General features: G+C 42.0%; 1 protein-coding gene across 1 annotated transcript in view; it reads right to left on the reverse strand.

Moving 5' to 3' along the window:
- Positions 1 to 215: 215 nt before the first annotated feature.
- Positions 216 to 10,556, reverse strand: part of TMEM35A (transmembrane protein 35A) — a 12,249-nt gene continuing 1,908 nt past the window's right edge. Inside the window, exon 2 of the mRNA XM_046673431.1 lies at positions 216 to 1,957. Coding sequence (XP_046529387.1) covers positions 1,550 to 1,957 — 408 coding nt within the window. The 3' untranslated portion in view covers positions 216 to 1,549. The remainder of the gene's footprint in view (positions 1,958 to 10,556) is intronic.

Consider the following 10,556-nt stretch of genomic DNA (forward strand, 5'->3'; position numbering starts at 1 on the left):
TGGTGGTGACCCACATACAAAATAGAGGAGGATTGGCACGGATGTTAGCTCAGGGACAATCTTCCTCAAGCAGAAAAAAATAGAGGAATATTAGCAACAGATGTTATCTCATGGCAATCTTCCTTAGCAAAAAATAAATAAAAGAGCCTGAATCCCTTGATAGAACCCTTTCTTTCCAGATTTTCATTATTTGTCCAGACAGTTTCCTCCAAATTTCAAAAATTTTTATTCTGAAAGAATGAGAGAAATAAGACAGAGGTATCAATTAACAAGAACAATGACATTGAAGAAAATACAATAATTTGTACTCCCCCACACACACAACACCCCCACCCATTTCCCTATCCCTCGCACAATATTAAAACCATCAAAGCACATCTAACAAGGAGAAACAGCAGTATGTAATGAAGAAAGCAAATTTTCATACTGCTCAATCCAACTAACCCATATCAAATGTCCTTCCCCCAGCTCAACTCCACCCACCAGAATGATAAAAAGGTGTAGGGAGACAACCGTGGGGGTACCTTGGATCTCTGCTTACACTAGCAAAGTTGAGTGAAGATTCAGTAGACGTAGTGTCTCTATTTGGTGGGGAAACACTGTTTAAGAGAACAGCTAGAGTTTGAGATTCACAGGCTTCTGACAGGACTCCCTCTATCATGACAGTGGAGCAGCTGCCAAATCCTGGTTAGCTGCTGGGAATAGTGGAAGTGAGGCAGCTTTTGGCTTAAGAAAATCTGAAAAAGATGTCTGGTAACAAGTTTACTGCTTCAGTTTCAAACCGTGAGGTGAGTAAAGGAGCTTAGTAGGTTGGGCTCGGACAAAGGCAAGGTGAAACTTCCAGTTTTATCACTTGAAGGATTAGATTATCTAATGACTGCATATATCCATTATTTTCATTAAACTCAATATGGAGTATTTAAAAGTTAAGCAACTGTTAAAGTCGTGGCTAATTAATTTTACATATAAGTCAGCGTCTCAAATTGAAGGAACTTTTTCCTAAAGTGGTAAGTTTAAGTTTTCAGCTTAATCTATAGAGGGATTCCCCCATCCCATGAGAATATATCACTTGTTTTATACCTGAAGTAGGATTCTCTTTATAGGCAGTTAATTTTATCCTGCCACGGCTAGAATCAATCTATAAAGGGAAGGATACCTATGCAGGATTAGTTCAAGAACAGATCCTTCTCCTCTGCACGTGCACCCGTGCACACACACACAGTAAATACATTTGCCCACATATAATCTCACAGTCACATGCTTGCTGGAGTCCGTCTCACAAATACACTTCAACAGTTAGCCGTATACATGTACATGCAGCAAGATGTGAGAGTTGCCCCAGAGTGATTAAAGGTGGTGCACATATGTCTATGTGGGGAGGTCATTTTAGGGTATAGGTGTACACAAGCCAATAGGGCCATTAACTTGTAGATTATATTTTTCCCTTTCCCCCAAGATAAATAAATCAAATGAAAAACACACACTAACATCTTCCTGGGTGTCATGGAGGCAACTGCCTGGAAGGTCCACTTTTTGCACTTCCGCTTTCCTATGACAACTTCATTTTGCCCTGAGGGGCTTTCTCATATAAGGAGGGCTGCTCCTCGGCATTCCCAGCGTTCCCTGCACTGGCTGGCGGCGGCAAGGGCTTCTTCTCAGAAGACCGGTCTTCCGGCTTGCGGGCAATCAGCAGGCGGCAGGTGAGCAGGATCCCGAACACCAGGGCATGGGCGTAGCGTTTGAGAGGATCCCCGACGAGCTGATGGAAGAAGAGCACAGCCAACACCAGCAAGAGTAGGAAGAAGTTGGCCACATCCTTGGGACGCCCAGGCACAAGGGTCATGACAATGCCACAGGCCACCTCAAGAGCACCAATGCTTTTGCGGAGGAGAATGGAATTGATCCCCATTTTCTTCAGCAGAGGGAGGGCTCGGACATAGCTCTTGTAAGCACGTTTCTAGAGTGGAATACCATAAGGAAATCACTACATTAACCACAATTCTCACTTTAGAATGAAGAAAACACAAGCAAGGTTCTCCTTCCCCACCATTCCCTTTCCTCCCCCGCCAAGTGTGCACCATTTTTTAGTGTCCCCTAAATAAAAACCTTGTAATTAAGATAAGAAAAAAAGCAAGCAATCTGCTGAGTTCCCTGTGATTTAAACCTTAGTAACAGCACCAACAGTAAGAGAATTTGGCTTTATAGTTTAAATTTTTTTCTGATTATAAATCATAAACGTCAAGAATTTAAAAGAAAATTCATTGCCCATAAAAACTGGTACAGATTAGCCACATCCCACATTTTCTAGTGCCTGCCTTGTCCAAACCCAGGTGCATATAAATACCAACAAAAATGAAACAAGGCAAGGCACAGTATTGCAGAGCCTTCCAATCTGGACTTCCCTATCTGGAATCTGTGATAATTCGGAAAAGAGCTGAGCTGGAGTTTATATTTGTGGAATCTGTAAAAATTTTAAAAGTGTGTGCTAAGCAAATAGAAGAATAAAAATGTATGCAAATGCTAGCCCCTAATATATCATTAGAAAGAATATGGTAAGACAAAAATCACTCTCATGTTCATTGAGATAAATCCCCAGCACTGCCTTGATTAGCCTGGTTCAAATTCATTAATTTTAATTCGACAAATATTTATTGAACACCTACTATGGATTATGCGATGGAGATATAGAGATGAATAAGACAGGGTCAAGAAGCTCTCGGTCTAATGGGGGGAAACATAAACATACATAAACAACATTATAAAGCAGCATGGTCAGTGGTATATAACAGGGGACTGTACAAGGTCTGATTGTAGCCCAAGGGGGACATAATAGGACAGAGGAGGGAGTCACTGGATATATTACAAAATAATAGAATTATACTGACCTTAGAGTAATAGATAAATCATATTTTTCACTATTCAGATTAGCCTGATCCTCATTTTGGAGTAAATTGATGAGATTTTATTGTGCCTTTTTGGGTTGGCCCACTGCTTTGTTTTCATTAAGTATCCATTAATTCATTCAGTCTTTACTAAGTACCTTCTCATGCCAGGCCCTGTACTAGGTACTCTGAATACCGATATCAATCATTCAAAGGCCCTGCCTTCCTGAAACTTGAGTTTATAAGACGAGGAACAGTTATGTAAATACGTAAGTGCAACAAAGTGTTATGAGTGCTAAATAAAATTATGTAGTGAGTATAGTGGAGGCGCAGCAGAGGGAGTGGTCAAGTCTCCCTACATGGTGACTGAGAATAGCTAGAGTAGAATCTTAAAAGAAGAGCAAGTGTTTGCAAGATCAACAAGGGAAGGGAATTCCGGACAGAGGAAGCTGGATGAGCAAAGGCCCTGAAGCACAAAATAGACTGGTGTGTTGCAAACACTGCACCAGTTCAGCATAGGTTAGGGGAGGGAGGGAAGGGAGAGGATACATGAGACAGGGGAGATAGACATGAATCAGATCATGGAGAACTATATATGTTGTGTTGTGGAGCTGGACTTTATAAGCCAGGGAGAGCAACATAATTTGCCGTTTTTTTTTAAGATTTTATTTTTTCTTTTTCTCCCCAAAGCCCCCCGGTACATAGTTGTATATTTTCAGTTGTGGGTCCTTCTAGTTGTGGCATGTGGGATGCCTCCTCAGCATGGCTTGATGAGCAGTGCCATGTCCATGCCCAGGATTCGAACCGGCAAAACGCTGGGCCGCCGAAGCAGAGCGCGCGAACTTAACCACTCGGCCACGGGGCCAGCCCCCATAATCTGCTTTTAAGGAAGGTAGCTGCCTCTGGAAATAGTGTGGAGGATGGATTGGGAGAGGTATGCCTGGAAGCAAGGAGAGTGGGGGAGAGAACTGGACTCGAGTAAAGACAGAGGAAAGAAGATAGAGTCAAGGATACTTTGAATGCAAAATCAACAGAATTTGGTGCCCTATTGGATGTGGACAGTGAGGGAAAGTGAGAAGTCATAAAAGATTCTCTGGGGGCTGGCCCCATGGCCGAGTGGTTGAGTTCCTGCCCTGCGCTTCGGCGGTCCAGGATTTCGCCGGTTCAAATCCTGGGCACTGGACATGGTACTGCTCCTCAGGCCATGCTGAGGCGGCATCCCACATGCCACAACTGGAAGGACCCACAACTAAAAATACACAACTACGTACCAGGGGGCTTTGAGGAGAAAAAGGAAAAGTAAAATCTTAAAAAAAAAAAAGATTCTCTTGTCTCTAGCGTGGGTGCCTAGATAGAAGAGTATTACAATTCTCCAAGTTTGGGAATGTATCCAGAGGAACAGGTTTGTGGGGGCCAGAGGGTAGAAAGGAATAAGGAACTCATTTTGGGTCTTTTTGAGTTTAACTATCTCTAAGATATCTAAGTGGAGATGTCTGGTAGGCAGCTCAGTAACAGAGGTCTAGGGTAAAGATACAGAATGGATAGTCATCAGTATGCCCAGGTAGAGTATATACATTGGGTAAAATCGTGTGACAGACATTTAAGAAATGAGAAGAGGAAGAGAGTCCACAAAGTAGACAGAAGAAAATGTGGTCAGAAAAGTAGGAGGAAATCCAGGAGAGGTAGAGTCATGGGGGCCAAGAGGAGTTTTACGAAGATAATAGTCAAAAGTGCCAGATGCAATACAAGTATTATAAGAACCAGGCAGAAAGCCAACATGACCTCTCAGAAGCATCTGGCGCTTAAAATAGTGTTCACACACTCTAGGTTTGGAACAAATGTTAAGTCATTTCTCTCACTTCTGGACAAGTGAATGCACCTTTATTTCATGGATTAATTATCATGAGGGGCACAAGATAATCCTCTATGAGGACTGTTAAGAGACAGATGGTTTAGAGAAAAAAGCATGGGTTTGGATTCAAACAGCTTTGGCTTCAAATCCCATGTCTGCCACTTTCTGGTTGGGCAAATTTGACTTTCTGAGCCTCATTTTCCTGAGCAGGGCAAGGACTAAGGTGGGGTGAGGCTATTGGCCTTGAGTGCAAAATTTGAGAGGGCACCAAAAACACTCATTAATGAAGGTAAATAATATCCATGATTAACAAAATATCAAAACTGTAAATAAAGGCAGGATCCAACTCTGCACTTGCACAACCCTGTCGCACTCAGCTCTTCCTAATTCCGGCCCTGTCAGATCCTGTCTTTATTTAAAATTTCACTTCACCCTAGTCCCTACCCTATTCCTGAGCATATAAGGAAATACAACGTGTTAGTTGTTCTTCCTCGCTCTTCTCATCTTAGGTTAAATCAGGGATTTTCAGAGAGAAATTACGAGAGAGGTTGACCAGTTGGCATAGTAAAACCCTGGGCTGAACTGAGCCAGACGCTGGTGGGGTAGAGCAGGGCTGAGGGTTAAGGCACCTGGTGGTGGGGAGGAGCCTGCCTGTTTCTTCTCACTATTAACTTAGATGCCACCTGCCCACTCTCTCTCCCTTGTACTCTGGTGACGGAAGCAGGACATTAGGGTAAGAAATCTAGACTCAAGAGGCTTCCTTAACACTTTTAAGTAAGGACCACTTCTAATTAGTAACATAATGTTTCCCAAAAGGCAATTCCTAAATCCTAAGTGTAAGCTTCTGACATGATGAACACAAGAGGCAAGATGAGTTTCTCACAGTCAGTTTGGAGGCAAGACTTCCAGATGCTGGCTCAGTGACTTCTGGAAACGCTCCTTTTTTGGCTAGGGCTAAGCACCCATCATTCAAGAATAGATTCTTATCTATACTATAGTGGAATCTGTAGCCTGGGGCCAAATTCCAAGTGTTTAAACCAAGTTCCTATGACTTCAGTGATCTTTTTTCTCTCCATTTGGGGTAACTCCATATTACTTTTTCAGTTGTTTATCTAACCTCTTAAACTGCAGCTGTGGATCTTTTTATGCAGCTGTTGCCTCTTTTATTTTCTCCTTTTCTCCAGAGGAATGTGGATAAGCCATTTCATCCACTCTTTAGTTCAAAGCTGAGTAAGTACAGATAGCATCTATTCTCCAGGATTCCAGACAGGGAATGTTTAATTTGTTAGAAATGGGACTAAGCTTGGATGAGGTCTTGACATTATAGGAAGCCCTTTATTCTTTCTCCTGTGGAGTAGGATTGAGACATCAAAGGAATCTTACTATTGCCAGTCCCATCAATGCTTGGTTGGGCCACCTCAATTCTAGCAACAGAAGGGTCACATGTCTTGAGTCTATAGTAACTAGATCTCTAAAGACTTTAATTGTTCTGATAGTAAGAACAGAGAGTTGACTGAGTCACTCTCCCAAAAGGCTGTTGCAATTCACTTTGCTAGGTCTGTTTCCTTTCCATTGCAATGACCCAGACTCTGTAACCATAGTTTCCTTATGGGGAAGGAAGCAGGAAAGAGAAGGCTTTAGTCAATGTGTTAAATCCCTTTAATCAAAGTCAATCATCCAGTAATATCCTAGAGTTGGGATCCTTAAGTAAGCTAAATTCCAATTTGAGTTTTGCCCCTAAATTGCTTGGAGACAATTACTAAGTATTTTATTACCTCAGTTTACCCTTTTGTAAATTACATGAGCATTTTGGAGATTTAGTCAAAGAATCATAGCACATAGCATCGACCAAGGGCTACACACACACGTTTTATCATTAATGAACCACACAATTAGAAATCCATTCTTTCACAAGCCACAGTAATTATTTTAGTGACAACAGCAATGAATCTAGCAGGTCCATTCTTATGATGTGAGGAGATATGATTCAGACATGAGTCAAAAGCATATGGAGCCTTCCTTTAGTCATACCTTTTTCTTTTTTTTATTAAAGATTTTATTTTTTTCCATTTTTCTCCCCAAAACCCCCGGTACATAGTTTTGTATCTTAGTTTTGGGTCCTTGTAGTTGTGGCATGTGGGATGCTGCCTCAGCATGGCCTGACAAGCAGTGCCATGTCCACACCCAGGATTCGAACCGGCGAAACCCTGGGCCGCTGCAGCAGAGCGCACGAACTTAACCATTCAGCCACAGGGCTGGCCCCACCTTTTTCTTTTTGTCATTAATTCTTCACAACACCCCATGGTCCATGATCTCATAGTAATGACAGTGAATTTCAACAGCTCAAAACTGTCTGATAATAATCATCTTCCATTACAATTAATAACAGATACAAGCCAGCGATCAGGACAAAATGGGAACAAAGAGCAAGCGATTTGGTCCACTTTAGTTCACTTATGCCAGTCAGGTAAAAGAAAAAATAATTTGGCTGATAAACTATATGATTCCATTTATACAAAGTTCAAATCCGGTAAAACTAACATGTTGTTAGAAGTCAGGATAGTAATTACCCTTGGGGAGGTAGCAACTGGAAGGGGCCAAGTGAGGGGGTGTCTGAGGTGCTGGTCATGTTCTGTTTCTGGATATGGGTGCTGGCTACATAGGAGTAGTCTGAGAATACCTTGAACTGTACACTTACGTGCATGTTTCAGTATGTATGCTATACTTCAATAAAGTATACAGGGGAAAAAACTATATGAAAGCAGAAGAGGGCACTGACAAAAATATATTTTGGCTAAAAATCTCAGCCTAGTTGCTGTCTTATACCATAAAGCCTACATAAGTGCTGCAAAATTGACTGACTCCAGTATGATTTTCCTGAATCTCTGTAGGAGAAAAAGCCACATATGAATCACAGATAAAATGCAATAAAAAGCCATCAAATGTTTAATTGCAAAATATCCAGGTGAATGATAAACACCTTTTAAGCAATTCTACTTTCCCCAGTCAGATAATGCCCACCTAGGGGCCGGCCCGGTGGTGCAGCGGTTAAGTGTGCACATTCCGCTTCTCAGCAGCCCAGGGTTCGCTGGTTCGGATCCCGGGTGCGGACACGGTACTGCTTGGCAAAAAGCCATGCTATGGCAGGAGTCCCATGTATAAAGTAGAAGAAGATGGGCACGGATGTTAGCTCAGGGCCAGTCTTCCAGAAAAAAAAGAGGAGGACTGGCAGTAGTTAGCTCAGGGATAATCTTCCAAAAAGAAAGATAATGCCCACCTAAAGGAAGAAGCTGGCAAACCTGGTCCTACTAACCATAGTGGATCCCTCCCAGCATCTTAGGGCAGAGTCTGACTTCTACTGTCAGTCAAAGGTCGCTCTACAACAGGCACAGCTGTTGACCACTGAGATGCTACAAGCTCCCTGGCATAAGCTCCAATGTTATTTAGCTTGGGATGGCTAGCTGTGGGAACTAAGCAAAGTCACTTCACATCTCAGGGTCAGTTTCCTCTCTGAGGGAATAAACATACTGTACCACCTCAGAATAGTCTAAGCATCAGTGAATTACTATCTTATTACCTAGTTGGAAAGCAATTAATGGCAGTGATTGGAAGCATAAAAGATTACTATGGACATCAAATAAACTGCCCAAACATAACTGGAGTGTTTCCCCAGGGTTACACAAACAGGAGGGCATTTAACTATAGATAAGCAAATCAATCAAATCAATAAACCTTCCCTATGAGACAGATGCAAAGAAGCAGAGATTTGCCCTGTCTTCCTCAGGGCCAAAATCTCTTGGCTTCGTTGTGACAGGATTTTGATGTTTTCTTACCATTGCATATGTGGCTCCTTGTGCTTACAAGGTGGAACCACTGCTGAATACCAAATTCAGAGCAAGTCAACTGCTGAGCATTTGTAAGCATTGTCTCCCAACTTCTAGTTAATTAATGAAGGAATTTAGTCATGGGAGTGGTCGTTCATGTTGAATTGACAAGAGATTTAGAGTACTCTATAATGACACTTACTAAATCTGGAGGAGGTATGAGGTGACACACACCAAATAGGCTATTCAGAGAGGCATCTGGAAATACTGCATGGGATCTACTGTGCATTATCCAGCAGCAAGTGTGGAGTTTTCGATATTAGCTGGTTGCATAAAGCTCTGTTCTCCAGGGCACATGAAAATAGCATCTTGCTCTTCTAAATACCTGATTCGAATCCCTTAAAGTGGCCATTCAAATTAGTTAGGAAGCCACTGCATAAAATGGAGTCAATTATCATCATCACCTCACCCAGAGCATTTCTTGAACACTTACTATATGTAAACACTGTACAAGATAATTCCACATGAAATCTCAGTTAATTTTTACAAGAACCTTCTGAGGTAGAAATTATTTTCCTCATTTTACAGATGAGGAAACAGAGATACTAAGAGTGTCAGGACTTGAACCTAAAGCCATATAACTCAAAGCCTGTACTCTTTCCACTACCTTTCCTGGCTTCCCCAGCAGAGACAGGAAAGAAGTTCATAGTCATTTGTCTGTTTGGTTTTTAGCAGTGATTCTCCATGGAGGGGACCACACCTACACATAACACTAATGGTTCTAGAACAGGAAAACAAATAGTCGTAAGAAAAGCAAGAAAAAAAAATCTGCTTTTGAAAAATTGATTCCAAAGTAAAACAAAACCCCAAAGTACGGATTGAGGCAGTTGAACTGATACAAAGAGGGAGAGAGAATGTGCCAGATATTTTCAAGAATCAGCTGTAAGTTCTGACATCCCGAAAAGCAGTTGTAACCACTAATGATTCCTCTACTCAGAGTATCGAGTCACGGACTTGGTTTCTAATCTCTGCACCAACAACAGTTTACCCTACAATCTTGGAGCAGTTTATCCATCAGTAAAATAAGAATAACTAATGAAATGAATCTTCCTCACAGAAATATTTTAAAGAACAAATGATCTTAAAGTAACAACAACATTTTGAGATCTTATAAGAAAATTCACTGCTGTTAATACATGACTAACTCCATCAAAGCAGAGGACTTACTCCTAAATGGAAAACAGAAAATCCCAGATAATCATCCCAGATGATCCAGGGTTGGGGTCCTGAGGGGCTGTAGCCCCCTTCTAAGAAGCAAGTAATGGCTCCTGAACTGCATAGTCAAGAGCCAACCAGAGAAATCTGAAGGGTGGTGACCAGCCAAGACAATGCTACAATGACTCATTCATTCACCCATCCATTCAGCAAATATAAACTGAGCACCTTCTTTGGACTAGAACTGAATTTTCCCCATTTCCTATGGATTCAAGAATAAAGCTGGGCCAGTCCAGGCACTATGCAGTGGGCTCTATGCCAGATAGCCGTCTCTGGCCGGGGGCCCAATGCTCAATGCAGAAGGGGACCCTGGAAAAGGGCAGTCTGAAAATCCTCCTCAAGTTTCATACTACTGTGAAGTCCACCTCCCAGTTAGATTTAGTTCTTCCATTCCCTCAAGATGCCCCTGAGCACAGAAACACAGAATTGTGTTTATACACACACACACACACACACAATGGTTCAACACTGCTGTATTAGATTATACCTATTTAAATATGTTCCTCTGTATGATAAGAAATCTTCATATTTGTTTCTCCTGCCTTTCATTAGACTGCAATAGACAGCTCCAATCCCTGGGAAGAAACCTACTGTAAACCCAGTTGTGGCTGGTCCTCCTTGTGAGCTCCTGCCAAGCTGGTAGGAAGCTTCCCAGTGACTCCATCTTAGTTTGATTGCCTGCAGAGCCTAACACTGTACTTAGGGTGCAGCTTGCGGCGGGGG

This window comes from Equus quagga, chromosome 10 (assembly GCF_021613505.1).
Source record: "Equus quagga isolate Etosha38 chromosome 10, UCLA_HA_Equagga_1.0, whole genome shotgun sequence".
NCBI lineage: Eukaryota > Metazoa > Chordata > Mammalia > Perissodactyla > Equidae > Equus > Equus quagga.